The 22,440-nt window shown below is 44.4% G+C and overlaps 1 protein-coding gene across 1 annotated transcript in view; it reads left to right on the top strand.

Moving 5' to 3' along the window:
* The window catches only part of GALNT2 (polypeptide N-acetylgalactosaminyltransferase 2), an 88,659-nt gene extending 77,232 nt beyond the window's left edge, over positions 1–11,427 (top strand). Inside the window, exons 12-16 of the mRNA XM_088534893.1 lie at positions 3,026–3,118; positions 3,322–3,405; positions 5,279–5,405; positions 9,187–9,306; positions 10,706–11,427. Of these exons, the coding sequence (XP_088391019.1) occupies positions 3,026–3,118; positions 3,322–3,405; positions 5,279–5,405; positions 9,187–9,306; positions 10,706–10,861 (580 nt within the window). The 3' untranslated portion in view covers positions 10,862–11,427. The remainder of the gene's footprint in view (positions 1–3,025; positions 3,119–3,321; positions 3,406–5,278; positions 5,406–9,186; positions 9,307–10,705) is intronic.
* The last annotated feature ends 11,013 nt before the right edge of the window (positions 11,428–22,440 follow it).

Here is a 22,440-nt window from a genome sequence, read left to right as displayed (position 1 = left end):
AGGTGAACACTTGTTCTGCCAGCAACTTGGTACTAATGAACTGCTAAAATAAAGTCGTCATGTTGTTCCTTCCAGTAGTTTTTACAGAGAATTTTCCTTAGTTATCTGATTTCCCCATCTTTTGAGTTCTGCAGTGAAAATGAATATTATTTAAAAAAAAAAATTACAGCTCTATTCCAATATTTATAGGGTGCCAGGAAAGAATAAAAACTTACCAATTAAGCTATATTGTGTAGGCTTATGAGGCAACTGTTTCAGTTTCACAGTAGGTTTTTAAATGATAGTGTCACAACAAGGATCATATTAATGAAAAATGGTGCAATTCTCATACTGCTCTGCAGCTTTTCTGCTTTGGGCTGTTGCCATGATACTGCTCTTCCTGTGAAGTTATAGATACTTAAATACAGCTTAGGACCAAAAACTAAAAAAAATGTTGCTATGTGTGCAAGGATGCAGGATGAATTAGCAATATATCACCCCAGCAGTTGTGGAAGATGGTGCATTCATAATGGCATTAAGCATGCAGATTTTGTTGCAGCGTGGTCAAATCCCCATTGGGATTTGATCCTCGAAACATCCTGACAATTACTGTGATGTGTAGTTTTTTTATATAAAATAATTTTATGAAAACAGCCTTGTGTTTTGCAGTCATTTGCATTTGAAATTACTTTACAAAGAGGTCTTGTGTAAAGATAACTGAAGCCTGCTGTCTAGCGTCTTAGGTACTTGCACCCCCTTCCTGCTCTGCATTTCTCTGCAGCTGGGTTATTGCCTCTGTCCTTGCTGTCTACCCATCTCAAATACTGAAATGCTATTTAAATATTTGTTTGATTGGGATTAGTTTTGAGTTGACCTAGAAAAAAAGTAGCATGTCACTTGCAACAACCTGTCAACCTTGGTTTTTTGTTTGCAAGGCTGTGTCCTCAGCCAGCTGGTTTGGGTGTCAAACCAATATAACAGTATGTCTGAGCTACCAACTTCTTCAGTAGGAGAGGACAGGAAACCTAACACGATGCAGCACCTTTGTAATGGAGACACTGCCGGTTACCTGTGGGACTGTGGTGCCCGGGCACCGCAGGCCTCGGTGCTGGGCTTGCAGTCAGGGCCTGCTGGCTTATGCCATCCTCAATCGATTGACTACGTAACGTGCTCTCGTGCGCCCTGGGCAAGTCTCCTGGTTTTCAGCGGGCTAGTCTTTTGGCACCTGGAACCACGGATGGCTCGGGCCGCCAGGCTGGGAGCCGTACAGCAGGAGAGGCGAGCAGGAGAGGCCTCGTGGCTGTGGTGTGGGCAGGCGCAGCGTGTGTCCGCCAGGGTTTGGCAGGTCGTGTCAGCTTTGTGCGCACGCTTTCCTGCTGGAGGAGCAGCTGCTTTGCTGCATGGCCTCGCTTCACCTGAGCTAATAAACCCTGCTGACCGCAGCGTGCCCGGCACAGAGCGACTGCGGCCGTGCGGCGCCGGCTCTCGTTAGCCGCAGCCTCGCGCCGTGCCCGTCGCCGCCCTGCCCGCGCTGCACCTCGCTGGGTCAGGTGGCCTCAGCGCTTTGGCTTTTTCCATATTCACGCTGCACCGCAGCTGTTAACCCTGAGTATCCCCATCCTTGAATATGGTGCAGAGCTGTGCCTGGCAAGTGCCTTTGGTGCTGATATCCCCGGCCAACCGCAACTGCAGTTGCCTCTGCTGCTCCCCAGCTGAGCGCTACGCGAGTCCCGGGTTCCCGAAGGCCTGCAGGCTGCCAGGGAAGGTGAGCAGAACCTGCTCTCTGGTCTGGGCTGAACAGGATTTTGCTTATAAAATTGTGAAGGTTTTCTGTCTGACAGCTTTCTCTTGCCCAAAAAAATGATTGAGGATGGATTGAGGAATGAGGATTGTGGATTTTTTTTCTTCCCCTCCCCACCCCGTTTTGTCCAAGAAGCTTCCAAGAAGCAGCTACATACTATTCCAGTCTTCTGAATTAGAAAGCACCATAATAAGGAAGTTATTGACTGATTGAATTTACTGTGGTTGTGTTACATTAGCTTATTGTCAAATATAGAATAAGCTTCAGAGCGTAAGCAACTCAAAATAAGACTTAATTTTCATAGAATGACAGAGTGGTTGAGGTTGGAAGGGACCTCTAGAGGTCATCTAGTCCAACCCCCCTGCTCCAGCAGGGTCACCTAGAGCACGTGGCACAGGGTGGCATCCAGGCGGGTTTGGAAGATCTCCAGAGAAGGAGACTCCACAGCCTCTCTGGGCCCTGTTCCAGGGCTCTGTCACCCTCACAGGAAAGAAGTTCTTCCTCAGCATGCAAAAAGGCCTTTTCCTCTTGCAGTGCAAGAGGAGTTTTAAAGGCACTCATTACAAATATAGTAACTTTAGAGATACTTTTTTCTCAGCGATAAAGAATTTTAGGTTTTGTTTTTACTAACCTTTAGAGCAGTATTTAAATCTCTGTCTTTTAGAGGTTCTAAACCATTTTCTAAGATACTGTTTTCCTCTTTTAGTTAAGCTACAGCATACTTGCTTGATTCATAGGCTTAAATGCCATTACAATTTGTGTCTGTTTGGAACGTCAAGGGTTCTGCTGGTAGAAATAGAGACTGAAAATGCCAAAGTTAGTACGTCCTTTTTCAGAAAGGTAAAAGGCATTAATAAATATTGCCAACTGTTGAGATTTTAGAGGTTTCCAATTAGCGTACTTATTATTCCGGTTAATATTCAGTGAATTTGGTTTCTCTTGAGTTACTCATAAAAAGAAAAAGGAAAGACCTAAGAATATCAGAAAGCATTCTGTGAGGCAGCGTATATTAAATGTGAACATAAGCCTGAAGAGGCTACGAGTGGGAAGAGGGCATGAATATCCATCTAAAAACATTGATTTCAGTCATGTGTCTGCATAAGGAGTGTTAATAGGGAATGTTCTGCCTGGCTTGAGGCAGCTGACTGTATAGTACTAGGAAGGACTAAAATCAAATCAAGAGTAAATGTCATTGCCTGATTGCAGCTAGCGAAAATATAACCTGCTTCATATGATTGTTCCTAGAAATACACGCAGAGCAGCAGAAGTCTGGATGGATGAGTATAAAAATTTCTATTACGCAGCAGTGCCTTCAGCCAGAAATGTACCGTACGGCAAGTAAGTCACAACTGCTTCTTTCTGCTCCTCACTTCACAAGCCGGCGCTTTCTGAGGTGATGGCCCCACTAGCTCTTATGTTTAATCTCTTTAACATACAGTTCTATTAAGGAACTTAAGATTTTTTTTTGTGTACATTAAGCTACATGAAATGCAGTAGCCTGACTTTGAAAACTTGATTTTTTTTTTTTTTTTTCCCTCCAGCATTCAAAGCCGAATGGAACTCAGAAAGAGACTTAGCTGCAAACCCTTCAAGTGGTACCTAGAAAATGTTTATCCTGAGTTACGGTGAGTTTCGGCTGCAGTTGGAATTGGCTGTTTCCCTGCTCCAGAAAGCATCAGTTTCTTTGCTTTTCCTTAGACATTAAGTGTGTGTGCATATGCTTATATATTATATAAATAAAATAATATATAATAATTATATATTATATAATGTATATTATGCTTTTATATTCTAAGCATATTATATGTAAGGATATATATAAAAATATATAAGCATAAAGCATATAAACTTTGATTTGCAAAACCAATTCATTACAGGCTTGCTTGCTTTTTGTTAGTTCTGTTCCAAAAATGTCACTTATCTTCCAGAAATCCATTTTCTTTTCCACCTAATCCAATTGCTTGCTGCAGTTGCATCCTGTATTTTGGAGGGCAGTGTCCGTAGGCCTGTGTTTCACCTCTGAGCCTCATGTTAGTCTCCTGCACAAGCTGTTTGCTTGAAGGTGTGTGTGTTTGCATCTTGTCATCTTCCCTTCAAAGCCTTGACTTTCACATAGGCACCTGCATAGTTCAGTGAGCAGACTAATTCACAGCACAGTACGAATAACTAAAGTCAGCAGATGAAAGCTGTGGTTTTTGCTCACTTTAATGCATAGCTCCACGTTGAACCTTCTGCTTTTTTTTCTATGTTACTGCATCATAGGGCAATCATTAACCTTTATGCATGTGAAAAAAATGAGGAAATAAGAGGTAATTTTGCTACAGCTTCTTTGAAATAAATTAGTATTTGCAGAATTTAACCTAATGCATGGTAAAAACTCACGTACTGTTTTAGAATATATCCTGATGAATGAAAAGGACTTCATAAGAGAAAGTGATTATTGAATCACTTCTTAGGTTATGGAACAAAGGTTTATTAATCTATCAGTAAGCAAGACTAACAAACTTGAGCCTATAGACCCCTCAGTCTGTAGTCCCTCTAGCTTTGGCTCATAAGGACACTTAAGCCCTCCCTTTCCCTGAGTGCACTTTGTGTCAGTCACTCCCTCAGGTACTCAGGTAACTGCTAGTGACACAGGCTTGGAGTGCAAAAGCATCAGCAGGTAGAGCCCTAGGAAAGCTTGTGCAGAACCACAGATCCTGAACAGTCCCACAAGCTAGGGCAATGATGCTGAGGAAGCAAGTAGCTCTTTATTTTCTAAAAGTGGCAGAGAATGTTTATTTTTGTGTAATTTAATGGAAGGAATGTGGCTTGCTAGCTGTCCTAGAAAATGTACTAAAATAAGCATTGCTTAAGTGTGCTGTCTTATTCTGTGTCAGTTCTCATGTGCTCCGTTTGGTTGGGTTGGACTTATTGTTATGGAAGTCTGAAGTTTTAAAAGGAGCTAATATGCCTTTACTTTACCCCCTGCCTCTGAACTGATAATCTTTACCATGTTGAATGTACTCAGTTAAGTGTTTCCAAACTATGAATGTCAGTTTTTGTGCAATGGTCTGAAAATAGATAACAGCAAAGCAGTTGTTTTTCTCTGGCACCATTTCAGGGTGAAAGGGTCTTGAACAAATATCAAGTGTCAGATTTCTGTCTCAAGCTAACTTGACTTAAAAAAAAAAAAAAAAAGCTAGATGACTGTAATGGATAACTTGAAACCTTGAGTAGCCTTAAATGATAACATTATCTTCAATTTGCATGTTGTGCTGAGTTCATCCTTATTCCCTGCTAAAAATCTTCATATTCTGCACCAAGCTTACAAGTCTGCTCATATTTGATCAGTTAATGTCAGATAGTTATTTTCCCTCATTAAAAGATGATTAGTTTCCCAAATAGCAGTCATCACTTACCTTCAACCTCTCATCATAAAAATAGTTAGGGTAAAGAAAGGAAGTTAAAAACAAAAAAGAAACTAAACTAAGCAGATATTTCCTATTTCATTTTTAGGGTACCTGATCATCAAGATATAGCTTTCGGGGCTTTGCAGCAAGGTACCAATTGCCTTGACACTTTGGGCCATTTTGCAGATGGTGTTGTTGGAGTTTATGAATGCCATAACGCTGGGGGAAACCAGGTCTGTATGCCTTTCCCTTTTTTTCTTCTCCAAACTCTGTGGTATTAAATAAATAAATAAATTTTAAAAAATAAAAAAAATATTATTTTTTTTTTTAAAAAAGGAAGTTGTGGAACTTTAGTCCAAGCAAGTAGTCTGTGCTGGTGACAGAAAGATGAATCCAAACCAACAGACCAGATATAAAAGCAGACTAAACTTCTTGAAATATAACTTCGCATTTTCAGGGTTAGAATTTCAGAAGCCAGAGGTTCATCCAGTGTACAGCGGGTTATTCTCTCCTGTTTCTCATAATATTTAGTTTTATCCTGGAGGTCAGTAATATCCTTCCCAAAAGTTTTATACTTCTTTGCAGAGCTTTCATCCATCAACTGGTGTGGGTTTTCTTTATTCTTTTCCCTCTTCCTCTGAAGAAAGCTTTTGTGTTGGAAGTTGGTCCTATTTTTTGCGTATGGTCAGCAAAACCAGAGGAGCATGTTACTGTGGTGCTCTGTTAATCGCTTCCAATGTGCAGTAACAGTGTGTGAAAAACCATCTCGAATCCCAGGAAAACTCTTCCAGAAAACAGAGGTTCCCTAAATGTTACCACCTATTCACTAACAACAGAGCATTTCAGTAAATCCTTCCTAATTCTGCTCTTAAACTGATCCCAAATGTGTCAAATCTGTAAACAACATCTAAATGGGAACACTAATTATTGAAGAAAAAACTTTAATTAGGTAATTGTTACTTATAGGCATCGTTACCCAAGTGCTTGCATACATTTCACTAGATCTGTGCTGTTTGACACTAAATCTTTTTGGAAGCAAGCTGATCTTAAGTCAAGCAAATGTAAAATTAGTACATCAGATATATCCCCTGTTAAAATAATTGGCTAATTAAAAACCTACTATTGAATGAATAAATTGTATCAAATTTGATTTCTAATTTAAGTTAGAAGGGGAAAACACTACAACCCGAGAGAACAATAAAATAAAGAAGCTATTTCAGGAAATGCCATGGCAACTTTAATGTGTTGTCAGCATACATCTAAAGTATTCCTTAATCTCTTTAATGATGGAGAAAGGAGGCATATATCCAGTGAGGCCTTTTCAATTAGTGAAAGTGACTCGTCTCTTCAAAGCACCAGAGCGTTTTCAGAAGAAAGGGTGGACATGTCAAAATTGCTTTGGAATTTTTGGAGAAAACACTTGGAAACTTCTAGTAAAGTTGTGTGTTTTCTGTAGGTATAGAAAGTCGTCGTCTTTCAAACTTCCTTCCCTGAGTCTGACACTTTTCTGTGAAATCCTGTCTGTGGAAACGACCCTGAAAAATTAATATATTCTTGCAATGAGCAGTTTCCTAGGAGAGAAGATAAAATAATCTCTTACCTGTATGCTTGGAAAAGAGATTTTTCACAAGGAGATGAGCTTAGACGAAGGCTTTTGTGCCTTCAGCCAGGACAGAGTAACAAGCTGCTTTATTTCCATACGCATCAAAATAACCTGTGCTATTCATAAGCCTGGAGAGTAGGTGCTTCTCTCCTAGCCTTTTGTTGCTCTGTTTTTCCATAGAAACAGCGGTGGTTAAAAAGAGTGTTTTGGTGAAAAAGTCCTTTCTATCAATATACTGCTGTAAAAATTCTGCTGTATCATTTCCATCAGTTTATTGTCTTGAAAAAATACAGTAGAGAGATTTTAATTTGAATGGTCTTGTGAAGGAAAGCTTAAATTCTTTTCACATAGGGCGAGGACTTAATTGGACAGAGCCCTTTTTGACTGGGCACAGGAATGTGCAATATTTTTTTTTTTTACTGGAAGTACGAGGCAGGGATGAGATGTGGGATATGGCCTGACTCTTGCAGAAGGTCGTCCTGAGACCCTACTGGGTGTTCCCGTCTGGGAGCCAGGATGATGGAGTGTTAGATCTCCAAAAGACAGCATAAACGTACTTAGAATGAGAGATCTTTCTGGCATATTGACACCTCATTTTTTAAATTGAAAAGGCATCGGCTTGAGAAATAAAACCTTATTTGGGAAGAAGCCTTAATCTCCTTTGTGAGTAAATGTGAGTGATCAGTTGTTTATGACTGCAGGTGAAGGTGTGAAAACTTTTAGGCAGGGATGAGCCATGCCCCTGCTTGGGAGAGGAGGGCTGGGAGCAGACCACGAGCTTCTACTCGGCCCTGTCAGTTTTACACTCTTTTTACTGAGGGCACTAGGGGAGATGGGAGTGTTTGTGGTGGGCTGTGCAGAGCCTCTCCTATAATACAGAGGATGTGCTCTGAGTTATGCTCAACCCAACCATATGGAAGTTAGGTGGAAATGAGATCCTTTTTTTGCTAGGACAGATTGGTGAAATTTAGTGACTTTTAAAAAGTTAGTTTGCTTGTATAATGAGCAAATTGAAGCAATTCTGCTGTATTGTTTGACAAATGTGTACAGATACATAGGGTTAAGGAGATAATAAATGTTAATGTGCACAGATGCAAGGCGAATGTCTTAGCTGGATGTTCTGCTAACTTTGTAGTTCCAATTTACAGCACACTTAGCTTTTTGGATGGCCTGATCTTCCCAGTTATTACACAGGGCCATCCTGTGGTGATGGGGTGGGATTAACTCAATGCTGATTTCCATTTATAGCTAGTGATAATTTCTGGTCACCAAAGGAAAGCATCTGTGTGCTCCGTGTCCTACGGTGACAGGTTCTCATGTAGCTACAGAGCTTGCAGCACATGAAGCCCTTGGCCTTTGAACATGTTAACACCTTGGGATTTCTCTTAGGTCTGGGACCCTCCCAGGCTTCTCATGGAAGGGCGAAGATGTGTAAGGCCAAACTTTCCAGATTTTGTACCTGCCTCTGGCTGCAGGAATCTCAAACAACAGGCTTTACCACTTAAACTCTAGCAGTACTTAAAGATTTTTGTGAAGTATTAAACATAAGTCATAAAGGGCCATTGCAGATGCTCTTCAGTGGCTCTTAGCGTTTCTTAGAAATTCCGGGTAAGTCCTAAAAATACTTGTGCCATTTCTTAATGTTAAAATCATTATCAAAAGTGGCTGTGAGTGGCCCTTGATGACATTGTACAGACTGGAGGGAACTGAGAAGGCAAATAATTTTGACTGTCATCTGAAATGAGTTGCTGGAGAAAAGTTGATCTTTTTCTCTATGTGTACATGCATTTTTAAGTTGCAGTGAGCTCAAGTTGAACAGTTAGTGTGACTTCAATGGTAGAGCAAATTGGCAGCATTCCTCAAAGGAGGATGAGAGATACGGACAGTATGAAGACCAAACTTTAGGATGAGAGGCATGGAGAAAGTCTGGATATCAGGGCCAGATCAGGCCTGTTGAAATTTGTCAGTCTGCTGTACAGCTTTCTGGTAGTCTCAACTGCAGTAGGAACTGTCATTATTTTTGGCCCTGCATTGCACATGCATTACTTAATGTATGGTTAGAGTGGCCAGAGATGCTGCAACCTTTGGGTGTCTTTACCATGGAGAGGATCTGTGACTTAAATTTGAGGACCTGTCTGACTGCCCGTTGTATTAATGTGAGGCCAGCAGAGGGAGCAAGAAGCCCAGCCCAGAGCTCATCTGGGGAATAGTGAAACAAACGAATTTGCTGTGTTTGGAAATGACCTTTATTTGCCTTATCTATGTGGAAGAAAAGTGCTCTAGTGCTTATTCTGAGCCATTCACAGGAGTTTAACCTGTGCTAGAGATGTAGACGTTAGCAGGACGTGTGCACTTTGTGCAGGTGTTTCCATATGCATTTCTTTTCACTTTATTTATTTATTTTTTTTTAGGAATGGGCATTAACAAAGGACAAGTCAGTGAAACACATGGATTTGTGCCTTACTGTTGTGGACAGAGCACCCGGTTCACTAATAAAACTTCAGGGCTGCAGGGAAAATGACAGCAGACAGGTTAGTATGTCATGAGTGCACTCCCCCAGGCAGTGGGGGGAAAAAAAGGGTTGTGTGTGAATGAGAGTAAGGAAGTGCCCTGGGAATGGCATTTTCTGCTATGCCTTCTGCTTTTTGCTGCCTCCCCATTGCTGGTGTGTAAAAAAGATGTGTGCATACCACACAGATCTGGGCATACCACCTCTGGGAATGTGCTTCTATACCGACCTGTTCTATTTATGAGCAAGTATCCATGTTACATTGACATACAGGGCTGTTATGTCAAGATTGGCCTTATATAAAAACTGCCCTGACAGCGTCTGTGTGTCACAATCTTCAGCTGCCAGGTCTGTTTTTCGAAACGAAATATATTTTCCAAAACGTATTTCTGAAAGGCCTTCTTCCATGAAGCTTGAATATGAGCTAGTGTTCCTCAGAGGAGGATGGTTTGGCTTTTTACTCTGCAGCTGTGGCTAGTCCAAATTATACATGAATGTGCATCTGCAGTAGTGGAAGTAGAGCAAATTTATTTTACATAGTATTTGAAGTTATAAGAAAAAAAACATTATTTAGAATAGGGAGAAGGCAAAACAATGAACAGGCCTTAAAGCAGCACTTTAAAGCACCGTTGTTGCTTCCTTTATTTTCCATACCCAGGTAAAATCACATTTGCAGAGTCGTAACATCTTTTGGGTGCACTCCTGTAACAATTAATCTGTTTCTGCAAAGTCATCAGTTCTGCTCTTCTGTCAATTCCCTTGCTTCTATATCACGGTATTTGCAGACACATCAGTGAAATGTTCAAAGAACACACTCCATTTTACAGATAAGGAAACCAAGGAAGGAGGATTCCCTTGATCAAGTTTAAAGGCAGAATGAGTTATGAGTATCAGGGAAAAATGTGTGTGTGTCGGTCATCAGCAAACACTGCTGTTATCCCTAGCCCTGCCTTGGGTAAAGAGCTTCTGGCAGCACAGATTAACTGGTTGTCTTCCAGATATTTCCAGGGCATCTGACTGATCGCTAGATTTCATTAAGGTTCCATTTTTTCATGCTTATTACTTATTACTACTTTATGTTCACATCCGTAGAGATGCTGTGGATGTGTTAGCTTTTTTTTTTCCCTTCCAAATCAAGAACGTCTGAGACATGCATGGTCTGACAATATTTTTGGGAAGAGCTCAAATGAAGAAAAATGCTTTGGTGTATTCCACATCCAGTGAAGCATTTTAGCTCCATGAGAATAGCTGTTTTTGGCAAGGCTTGTGATCGCCTAGATGAGCCTGCATTCGGCCGTTGCAGTACTCGGAGCTTTTCCAAGCACAGGCTGAGGAAGGATATAAGGACTTCAGAGAACAGGATGTGGAACTCATCCTTTTTTTCTGCTTTTATAATTTAATGTGTTTATTTTCTCTTCCAGAAATGGGAACAAATTGAAAGCAACTCTAAACTCAGGCATGTTGGCAGCAACCTCTGTCTAGACAGCCGAAATGCCAAAAACGGTGGTCTCACCGTTGAGGTCTGCAGTCCTGCTTTGTCACAGCAGTGGAAATTCACACTTAATCTGCAGCAGTAGGAGGACTCACATGCAAAATGCCGTTTCAGTTTGTAGACCTTGGGCAAAGTTTTGATCGCATTGCTGATGTATTTCTTAAACTTTCCACGGAACTTATATACCTCAGTATTCCACCCTTATCTGAAAGTAGGAGCGCGCTGAAGCGGACGCCAGGGAGCCGGGGGACTCGGAGCGCTGCAGGGACTTCCCCCACCCTCGCTGCAGCACAGTTCCTGTTCGGTGTGAAGACTTTAACAGCTCCCTTCTGTCTTCAGCTACGTACTTGCACAGCAGATAATTAACTGTAGGAACAGTTGATGTATAATAGAAAGTGGATCTCAAGAAACACCTGTGGGGAACAGGGTGTGGGGAGGGCTGGGTGGGAAAAACTACATAGGAGAAGATCATTTGAAATCTCCATTTGCTTAGAAATCATTGTTTGTGGTTTCCAGAAACAGAAGTGTCATTTTGAAGGGTTTTTGATTTTTTTTTGTTTTTTTTTTTTTTTTAATTTTTTTCTGTGTGTACTTGGTATATTTGAATAAGAACTTTTCTATGATGGACTCTAAATATAAATATATAAAATATATATATTGTCAGCTCCCAATGATTTATATCAGTTTTCATCATCCTCTAATTATCAACAAAGTCATTGACATATATATAACCAGAAATTGGATTTGAGTGCTAGGAGAGTGCAGCTTTGAAGGCGCACGCTCTGTGCTGCCGTGTATGATGTCCATGCTAACACTGGATGCTTTGGCTTTGCAAACTGGATCTACTTCTTAACACTTCACCCTCACTGGAGATCATGCAACTCAGGAGGAGAAGGAAAAGAACAGAACAAGCCAGTGTGTCTGCAGAGGTGATTGCTTGGGTTATTTGTTCCAACTTGGAAATTCGTAACACGTGGTCTGGGCATCTGTAACTTTTAAACTTTTACTTGATGTTTGTGTTGATCATTTCTGTACTACTTTGTCTTTAAAATACTTCCTTTGTTTAAAAAAAGGCCTGTATAAACAGAGCAGATCTTTCACAGATGCAGCCACAGCTTCAGCACAGTTGTATGCTGAGCCCAGACAGAATAGATTCTTTGTCTAAATTCAAAATCCCCTTCTGGATTTACAAAGACAGATGAGAACATCATTGTGTACAGATAGTACAGGACCTTGATTTTTAATTTGCAAGGATGAGCAGCTACACAATATCTCTGAATTGCACTTGCTTAACTTATAGGCCTACTACTGGGAGATTTTTTTTTTTTGAGTTATGTTTCTTTAAATGAAGTTTTTGATTGGATTCAGGCTTGGCTCTGGGAATCAGTCTGGATACCAGCAGATCCTATATGTGTTTTTAAATGTAGAAATAATACATTTTACAGCTTAAATCCAGTTGATGTCACTTTTATATTAAAATAATTCTGTCAAAGTTGACTCCAACTTTGATCTGTGCTTTCTTAGATTTGCATAGAATATATACTTTTTTATTACGCAAATGCTTCAGTGAGCTTTTACAATGAGAAGGAGAGGTAAATAAGCAGTTCCAGCAACACAGGCTATAGACAAAAATTAGTGCAGATACGCAGTGCCAGGAAATGGTTTTGGTGAGATTAGGGATCTCAGAAAATACAGGTGATGAACACTTACTGTGCTGCAGTACGCTGGTGCAGGTTTTCCTTCCTCCGTTGTCTCTGGGAGTAGAGTAGCTCCTGATTGCAGTTTCCTTTGGCTGCGTTTATACAGTAGGTGTAAAGGTGGTACTCGTGGGCAAAATGGCTCTGTGTCAGTAAGTGTGCCCATAAATATCTTGCATGTCTGAAGTGTGACTTGCAAGAACCTGCATCCCTTTGGGATGGGAACATTAAGGGAAATGGTTATATCCAGCTTCTCTGATCCATCACCTGACTTTCCTATGAATAATTGATTTTTTGCTTTTTTGCCATGTACTGCCCCCCAGACCTCTCTGTTTAGAGGCCATAGAGCAGATAAACTAGCTTTCAGCTTTTAGTCTCTCCCTACCTGTAACATTTTAACCTAGAAGAATGTGATTTACAAACAGCAGTGCATTTCTGCTGCTCTGCAAAATAAATGCTCAGATGTGGGCTCAGCAGCAAGTCAATTGTTTGCAGATTTGGAAAAACAGAATTTAAATAAAATCCATGCAGCCTCTGCTGTGAATGTTTTCCAATTGCAGCTTTGATCAAGGCAAACATATTATTGATTTCAGCTAGTACTTGCAACTCTGACCTGCCTCTTGACTCCAAGTCAGAATCACTAGCAAAATTTCCTGCTCTACCCCTTAACCAAGTTTTCAATGTCAACGTGCATCATATATAACAGAAATATTTCTCCAGTTCCCTACAGATGCTGTGCATAGGGACTTTAATATAGGAGCTGTATGGTATAGACAGCATTTCTTTTCTTTGAGAGAACGGACAAGAAGCAGTATCTTTTTGTTATGTTTACATGACAGTGTGCCAAAGTTATTTACTGTGATTTTGAGGGGAGGGGGGAATGTTTAAGAAATCAGCCTATATGAAAGAGGAATCAAGAGCCCTTGAAGCAAATCGTGTGGAGTCGTCTGAGAGCTTTTCTTACGGTCTTCAGAGCAAGAATGGCGATAGTTTGTTTTGCAGATTTTCAAGACGTAGTCTGGAAACTTTTTTTCAGTTGGTTGGAAAAGTCTGCTGTACAGAGCTTGTACTTTGTTCATTTTATAGATGGAAACCATCCTTGAAAAATTGTTTAACTTAAAATAAAGAATGCTTTATAGAAAAGTTCGTGGTTGCTAATTTAACGGAGTGAAAGCAAGAAGTCTGCCTGGAGCTTATAACCTGAAGGGACTTCCAAATGCTTCAGTTGACTTGGTTGTATCAAAAAGTTCCTGTTTTTAAAAAAAAAAAAAAAAAAAAAAAGAAAGAAAAAGAAAAAGAAATTGTATGCACACCTGAGTGTATGCTTCTATTTATGATGAAAAAATGTTGTTTTTATTTATGTCTGTGTGGCAACTTAGGAAATTGTCCTATTTTAACGACTGTTCTCCTTTGAGCGAGTTAACCCTGCCTGCAGGCGCGGGGCAGTGCCGTAAGGGGAGGCCGTGGTTTGTGTGGGGTTGGGTTTCGTTTCGCTTAGCCCTGCGGTCAAGGCTTCTGCTCTCCCCCTCCTGAGTGTCCAGCTCGGGCCTGTCCTCGTCCGCTCCCGTCTTCCCTCGGGAACCTCCCCGCCCGTGGTCAGTGCCTGGAGCGCCTCAAGCAGGGTCTGAAATACTGCGTTAAGGGATACGCTTGATAAAGTGTTTGGGGTGCAGGGAGAGCCTGAGCGCTGCCCAGGCCGCGCTGGGCCGGCGTGGGGCTGCCGTGGTGCCAAGGAGCAGGGCCGACCCCACGTGTGGGGAGCGGGATGGTGCCAGAGGCCGGGCCTGGTGCCGCGTGTGGGGCGCTCCGGCCATGCTCCCCGCGCGGAGGAGGCTGAGGGCCACGAGGTGGGGAGGGAGGTAGGAGCCGCCCAGGAGGGGAAACGGAAAGTGGGGGAACGAAGGAAGCAAATCTTGTCTGTGGCACCACGTCCCGCTGCAGAGGCTCCTCAAGCTGCTGCCGGGGAGGTGTCCTCCTTCCTCGGCAGCAAACGGCAGGGGAGGGCCCTGCTCCTGCCCTGACACACAGCTCTGAGCCGGGTGAGGAGGTGCCGCTGCGGCACCAGCACCTCCGGGGGGAGTTCAGCCCTTCCACCCCTTCTGCTGCATTGACGGAGGCGGTTCCTGTGGGCCGCAGGGGAGAGGAGCTCCCCTGGCAAACTGCCCCTCTCCCTGCGTGCCAGGAGCCAGCAACGAGCCGGCCCCAGAGCCCAAGTCAATCTGCCAGACTGGGTGAACTTCCCGGCAGATCGTGTGTCACTTCTCACCAAAACTCCACCGTTTCTTTCCTCTTATTTCCAAATGTGAAGACTTCCCGTTCTGTGTAACTTTTTGTTAGAATTTCAGGTCCGAGTTCTTATTCTGATGTTGCTGCTTTGCATGCGTAGCTTTACACCACTTCCATCGTTATGCATAAGATCAGATATGTTTATACCCTCTTTGTAATGGAACATTACAAATGGAACATCTGGGGTTTTAATCAGAATATTTTTTAAAAGCAAAGTGTTCAAGATGACCCTGACTGGTGTTTCAAAAAGTAGTTGAATACTGAAGGAGTTTAGAAGTTTATAAACTGCTTGAGGTAAGGACTGTTGTCTTGTTTGAGATGGGCTCTATAGGACATCATGGTCCGGTCCCTGCCTGGAGCGCTACTACCATGACTTATCTTGAAAAGTTATATTTTTGTATACAATTATCATGGTCTATCCTGTTTTACTTGGATTTATGTCAAATGTAGATATACTGTAAGTTAATGTGATGTTGAGTCATGTGCATGTATTGTCAGTGTTCTCATGCAGCCAGAAATACAAGGAATAATTTCATAGCAATAACTTGTAGAATACTCCAGCAAGAGGCTTGTTCCTGTCTAGAATGATTTCAAATGAATAGAAATGATTGAAAAAATAGTCTGGGATAATAGGCCCTGATTACAAAATGAGCACAAATGTCAGGGTGAATCTTTTGTTAGACTCCACATTTTATTTACAGCTTAACATCCAGTGGCTATTTTAAGATCCATTAGTAAGCTTGAAAAAACGGGAATAAAGTCAGTCCACAGATGTTCTCTCTGTACAGCCTTCCAAGAGGTTGTCTCAATGGATGCAAAATACCCTTTTTACTTGACTTCTCACCACACAGAATCATATAGTTTCTTTATATGCAGGAAGAAAACTGCTTCAATTCATGTGCCAATTTCTACTAAGCCCATATCTCTTTCTATGTCTATTTATTATTTCTGAAAGGTGTCTGGGAATCAATAGTAAGCTTATCCATGTTTTTTACCCTTACATATTATTTAAATGCCATCTTCAGCGACTTCGACTTTGTGATAAAAAGTGGGTTAGAAAATGACTGCAGAGTGTCTGTTTTGTTTGCACGGTGAGCACGATTCCTGCAAGATGATTTTCCCTTAACCCTTGTAGCACCCTTCATCCTGTTAAACAAGTTGTTTTTGAATCGGGGGTCAGGACTCTGGCATTGTGTAAGAGCTACAGAAACCTGGAAAGATGCTGTCTTGGGAGCCTGTTTTCTAGGTAAAGATGTGGAAAGAAAAGGAAGTGGAAAGGTCAGAGAGGTGCACGGTGATGAGGGTGAGGAGAAGTAGCTGCAGAGCTAAGTCTCTTAACTCAGGAGGTCCCTTGACACTGACTCTTTTTTTTATGTCTGGGCTCTTTGGCTTATATTTTGTTATGTAGTTGTCTCTTGTACCTGACCCAGGCTTTAACGAGTAGGAAAACAAAGTGGACGTGTGGTCAGGAGAAAGGGAGGAGGAAAAAAAGCACAATAGAAACCTCGGACTTCCTTTTTCTAGAATATCATCACTTACGACATGGTTAGCATGTCAGTAAATTCATAGTCTTAAGGTCAAATGAGACATAACTCTCCTGCGCTCCGCAGCAGGAGTTACAGCATCCTCAGCAGTGATCCTTGTGCCACATCCGAGTGCTGCTCTGATACGGCTCTGATGAAGCACGCGGCCTCGCTCCAGGCTCCATGTCTAGCATCAACACCAACAATTTGTCTGCTAATTAATTTCACTGCTCAAAATGTTCTTCCTCTCATCAGAACTTCTAGAGTCTGATGCCATCAGCTCCTTCCTGCTGCGTTTTTAGACTGGGCCTCTTCAAGCTGGCAGAGGGGCAGGTTTCCCAGACCACCAGTTGTTCCTGTACTGGTTCTCTAGGCTATTCCCTGAGAGCGCTTCTGAGGCCGGGTGTGGGATGGTAGGGAATGAAGGTCCCCTCCGCTGGACTAAAGGCTCTAGTGAAGCTGCTCTTCACTCCAGCAGAACCAGGTCTGGGCCCTTTTGGCTCTTACTTGTGTAACTGCCCATCAGTGTTTGTGGTTTAGGTTGCACTTGAGGACTTGCAGTAAAGACAGGCAGCTTCTGTGCAGTGCTCTGTGTCAACAACCCGAGGGTGTCAGATCCTAACTCCCAGCAGATCCAGTCCGGCAAGATAAACTTAATGTGTGGCCTGTATGCTGCCAGGCAGTCTTTTTTCTGTGTGTGTGAAATCAGTAACAAAACACTTCATCAACTGTCCCTGAGCAGCGATCCAGGCTGCTGACCTGAGAGTGAGTCTGCCCTTGCTTAAGGCATGTCCCTAAAACGGTGCTGGTCCAGCTGGAGCTTCCAACCCACTGTGGTGGCTCTTCTTCATAACAGGAGCATGTGGTGAAACAGGTAAGTAGTGTTTACACAATACGCCAAGAAATTCTGAGGTGTGGGGAAAACCGAAGGAGGGAGGCAGACATAGCTAAAATGCCAAAAAAAAAGTGGAGGGAGAGGGAGGCACAGAGTGGTACCAGGGCTCGGTTTCTGTCCCTGCTCCTTTGATCCCTCCTCAGCCTGCAGCAGGGACTGCCCTGCTCAACCTGATTGGAGCTGGAAGCGGTTCCTGGAGAGAGGAGGTTACCTGGTGACCACTAATGGGAAGATGGATAGAGAACAACTTAATGCGTCGTTCATCCCAGACAGCGAATGAAAGGGCAAAACATGTAATCAGGTACCAAATTTAACACAAAAGTAGTTCACGCTGTTGATAGCTACTCCCTGGGTGTTAAAAAGCCAGAAGCAAGTACGAATCCAAGAGCTCTCTTACAGCATGCACCAGGAAGCCTTTCGGTTAGAGGCTGACAGAGGCAGGGGGAGCAGGTACAGGAAATGTTACTTGGTGTTATGCCTTTCCTTAGGCATTTGCTGTTGTCGGAGCCAGGATATTGGATTCCATGGTTCTTTGGACAGTGTTAGCTGACAGTTTTCGGCTGAGATGCCCCGAGCAGCTCACCCGGTGCTGGTCCAACACAGACACTCAGGTGCACAGAGCACGTCAGAGAGCAGCAGGGCACGCGAGCAAGTGTCTCCAGGAAGGTGCGAGGTGGCAGCACCCAGAGGTGACCTCAGGCCACCACACGGCTCCTCAGGGAATCCCCTCTCCAGCTCTTGTTTCATGCGTCACCTTTCTTTGCTACGGCTTGTTTGCAAAGTGGTCTGATTAGCATCTTGCCTAAAACGTCAAAAGGGTTTAGGTTGGTTTTATGAAGGTAAGAGGCTTGAAAGAGACTTAAAATTTCAGACTTTTTAAAGAATAGGCATGAAAAATTAGGAATTAATTTTTGTAATTATTAACAACAGTAATCTAGTGGCTTCAGGGATCAAGTTCCAAACACCGTTTTAAGAATTTCCTTCCTTTCTGAACCGCCACAGATACAAAACCCAAAGAATCAGAATTGCCAGTAACACCTTGGTGGACGGCAGCGTCCTTGACATTTTGGTGATTCTCCATGGCACCATCCGCGGGCTTTGTGAGCTCTCGTAGCGTTTTTCCTTTCGGAAGTCTTTCACAGACCTCCGAAAACACGCCATGGAATTTTCCATTAGCCTCCATGTGGTAATCTTTGTGCTGTGCCTGAATTTAGAGCCTTATTTGCAGCTCGTGGAGCGAGGCTTGTAGGAATAGTGACAAATAGTCTCGCCTGGCACAAAGGGCTCCAGGTCTAAGTGGCTCCAGTGCAGTATAAATTACAGTGAAACGTGGCTATCGCAGCCGCACCTGAGCGGTGCTTTACCAGGTTTCAGGGCTTTGCTTGCCTTGTGACCCACTTGTGTATGGGTGAAAACCCCTTTCTGGCAGCGCGGCGGGGTGAGCCCAGGCTGCGGGTTAACATCCTGGCTCCGTTCATGTGCCCTGGGCTCTGCATTGCCAGGGACCGGCCCTCAGGGCACAGCGGGGTAGTTTGAGGGGATGTTAGTCACTAAGGGGTTTTCTGAGCATGCGGAGCCCGTAGAGAAAATCCTTTTCCACGCGGCTCTCCGCGCAGTGCTGTTATTTCTGTGTTCATGGCCACGTACCGACCCACGGCTTTTCCCAATAGCTGTTGGAGCTCTGTGACTCCGGCGCGGAGCAGCTGCCCTTGCCCTGCTCCCCCAGCGGGGCGGCGGGAGGTGACTCCTTGTTGGCAGCTCCCGCGTGCCCTGGAGCACCGGCTTCCTCAGGAAAGCCGGAGACGGCAGCAGGACGAGCTCCCTGCTGGCTCCGTTGCTCCAGTTTCTGCCTTTTGGCAGAGCACAACTTGGTTTTCCTCGTGATTATTATGGGCTGCGGAGGACGGCTCCTAAATTAGCCCTGGGGAGGTGGAAGGGAAGGCAGAAACCTTCGCTGCGGGGGGCGGCTGCGGCGCCGCTGGCAAGCGCCGGTTCTACCTGACTTAACCATGTCGTAGGCAGAGCCCTCCTTACTTCATTTTTGTTGTTTTAATCAGCTTTTGGCAGTCATGGCAGGTGCAATTTATGCTTTTTTTTTTTTTTTCCCCCCCAAATGCTGCTTCTGCAAATTCGCAGCACAGGTTTCTAGCCAGACCTGGGCTTGGATGGCTCAGCTCTGTTCAGGGATCATCCCAAGAAGCCCAAGGCCCGTGTGAAGGTACCTAACATCAGAAATGTCTCCTGATGCTCGCCCTTTCCCAAAGCTCTCCCCCTCCGCCCTATCCCCAAAGCTTCGTGCAGCTCCGAGCATCCCACAAACCTCCTGCTGGCCTTGCTGCTTCCTTGCGACACCCACGTGCTGAAGTGCAGGATTTCGGCCACTTTTCTGGGGGAGGATTTGCCCTCCAACTGAGTATCTCAGTCCCAAAGACCTTAGGCCCTGAAGGGTTAGCAGAAAAGGAAAGGCAAATCTTCTGCTGGCCTGTGCATCCTCTAGGCTTTAGGAGCACGTTGCTCACTGTTTGCAGTGAGGGAGGATAGCTTTGCAGCCGCCCATTTTAAGCAAATCTGCAGTGAGGTCTCCTCACTGCCTTGGGGCTGCTGTCGTAAGTCAGCAGAGCTGCTCGTGCATTTGTGGGTGCGTCAGCCTTTGTGGAGGGTCCCAAAGCACAGCGAGAGCAGCGAGTCTCCTCCGCTGCTGGTTTTCATTAACCAAATGAGAAACAGGGTGAAGCCACCTCGGGCACTGAAATGCTGCAGGCTACAGGGAGGCTGTCACTGCTGGAGAAGCTCTGTCAGCCACGAAAGGGCACTGTTGTCTTGCAGCGTTGAACCTAGAGATGCTATAAATAACTCCTCATTTTCTTTTTCTTTCTTCTCTTTTTTTTAAGGAAGAATAGGAAGGAAGTTTGTTTTTCCCTTCCCATTTTTATCCGTTTTGGTAGCTTTGAAGCTATTTGTTGCTTGTTTGCAGCATGGAAGCAGCACAGGAATTTGCTCTGCAGAGGAGTGTTGGTCCAGAGCAGTAAAACCAGAGGCCACGGGCAGGGTGGGCGCACGGAGCGGAGGAGGGCAGAGGCCTGGGTGCACCCCCTGCCCTCCCCTCCGCAGGCCCCGCGGCCCCGTTTTGGTGGGTGCCTGGTGTCCTCCCCGCTCAAGGGCTCCATTGCTCCTTGCACAAGGACAACCCTGGCTGGTGCCGAGAGCGGGAGCAGGATCAGGGGCTCATGGTGAACACCTCCCTGCCCTGGCCCAGTGCCCAGGTCTCTCCTGAGGCTGTCGCTGCTCCTGCAGGCTGCTCTTTTGGGAAGTAGCTGGAGAAACGTGCATCCCAGTGCCTGGCAAATCGGCCAGAGAGAGTGGTCACAACCAGCCTGCTGAACCACACGGTGCCTCCATAGATGTCCTCACCGAAAAGCTGCTGATGTTACCAGGTAAATCATAAGAAACAAGTTGTTTGGTGACCTGTGGTGCTAAAAACTCGGGGGTGTCTTTAAAGGTCTCATTGTGCAAACAACAGGGAGGCTGTTGCCACCTCCCAGGAAGTCCTTCGAAGCATCCACGCTTGGTGCTTGCACGCCGGGAGATGGTAGGTATCTTCTGTGCAAGGGAAAAGCAGGTTCCCAAGTCACGGTGATGCCTTGAAATTGGCAGCTAAAACTGGCCCAGTCAAGGGACTGCTGCTCAATATCCGTGGCTTGTTTTAATAGTCTCTTCGCTGCGTGGGCCACGTCCACCGCAGGGAGCGCAGCCGCGCGGCGACCGGTGCGAGCGCAGCAGGGCAGCCGTAGCGCGAGCCCCGCTGCAGCCACGAAACGGCCCCTCATCCAAACCAGTGGAATCTGCCCCATTCTATAATGCTTATTAGATTCAACCTGCAGAATTCAATTGGAGTGATTGCTCACTTGGCTGTACGCTGTGCATTTTCATCCATGTTTGGTTTAGCAAATGGTTTACGTTATTTTCTTTTGTCTGGAAAGACAGTAACTGAGGCCTTTCTGAGCAGAGCTGTGCTCTATCATCTGCTCTATATTAACCACTGGGTGGGAATAAAAAGAGCAATTATTTGAGCACAAAAATGCTTTGCTAATCTAGTTCTTGGGATACGTCTCCTCCATGCAGCCTCTGTGTGAGGTGATGGCGGGTTACTGGGCAGAATAACCAAAAGAGAACTGAAGAGAGATGAATCCGGTTGCTGAGAGTAATTTGCAATTTACTGTGGCATGGCTGATTGCAGATCTATTGCAGATCTTATTCGCAACAAATTCACAAGAAATGTCTGTCCTCTCCCCAGATTCCTTCATGACCTCCTAATTTTGCAGATTATTATTTGGCATCTTTGCAGCTGGAAGCTTGACAAGTTTTTCTTTTCTCTACTTTTGTGCATCTGCTCAGAAGAGATTAACAACTTTTGCTCCACTGTTTTCCTGAAGGCTATGAGGCAATGCTGTGATTTACGTTCTGCTTTGTTGTTCTTGGGCAATCTAAATCTGGCAGACAGAATACCTAACCTTTCATTTAAGGTCGATATCCAGGCTGGAGTCAGTGTACCTGAAAAGGGGCCTCTTTTGGCTTGCTGCACTGCAGTGTGTTGCTGTTGCAGTGGGTGCTTGTGCTCTCTTGCTCGGAGATGAGGTTACACCAGGCAATATGAGCTTGTCTGCTTGTGGTTAGGTTGTTGTCATTCAGATTTGTGGACCATTAGTTTCCAATGAGCCTTAGAATTTTGCTTTTGGATGAAGAACTGGTTTGGGGTTCCCAAGCTGTTGATCTGAGACCTTTTACAGGAAACAAATTCTGCAAAGAATAGCTAAATAGAGTAAATATAAATTAATAGCGTGGCAGCATCTCTGGTGACATCAGTGTGGGCCCTCCTGGGAAATCCTGCTCCAGCCCTGGCCTAGGGAGGGAGCAGGGTCCGTAGGGGCCCTGGGGGCCGGGGCAGAGCTAGAGCCTGACCTGCAGCTTCCCGACACCGCTGGACATGGGCAGCAAGGAGAGCTCTGAGGCTCTCAACGCAAGAGGCCTCTGGCCTCCTTTGGCCTAGTGGAGGCTTTTGGCATGGGGAGAGGACAAGGCCACGAACTGCCCTCTGGGCCGAGCAGGCACGAGGAGACCGAGGGAGCAGAAAGGAAAGAATGAGGCAACGCTCAGATGGGAGGGTGTGAACAGAAGTGTCGGGGCAAAGTTGCACAGAAGTTGATCCAGAAGGGCCCTCTATGTGGTAAGATTTATTATTATTTATTTTAAATGTTGAGGTGGA

Source organism: Tinamus guttatus, unplaced genomic scaffold (assembly GCF_059628265.1).
Source record: "Tinamus guttatus ecotype Peru unplaced genomic scaffold, ASM5962826v1 Tinamus_guttatus_pri_ptg000601l, whole genome shotgun sequence".
Classification (NCBI taxonomy): Eukaryota; Metazoa; Chordata; class Aves; order Tinamiformes; family Tinamidae; genus Tinamus; species Tinamus guttatus.
The sequence above is the reverse complement of the archived record's forward strand: the minus strand, read 5'-3'. Positions and strand labels throughout refer to the sequence as shown.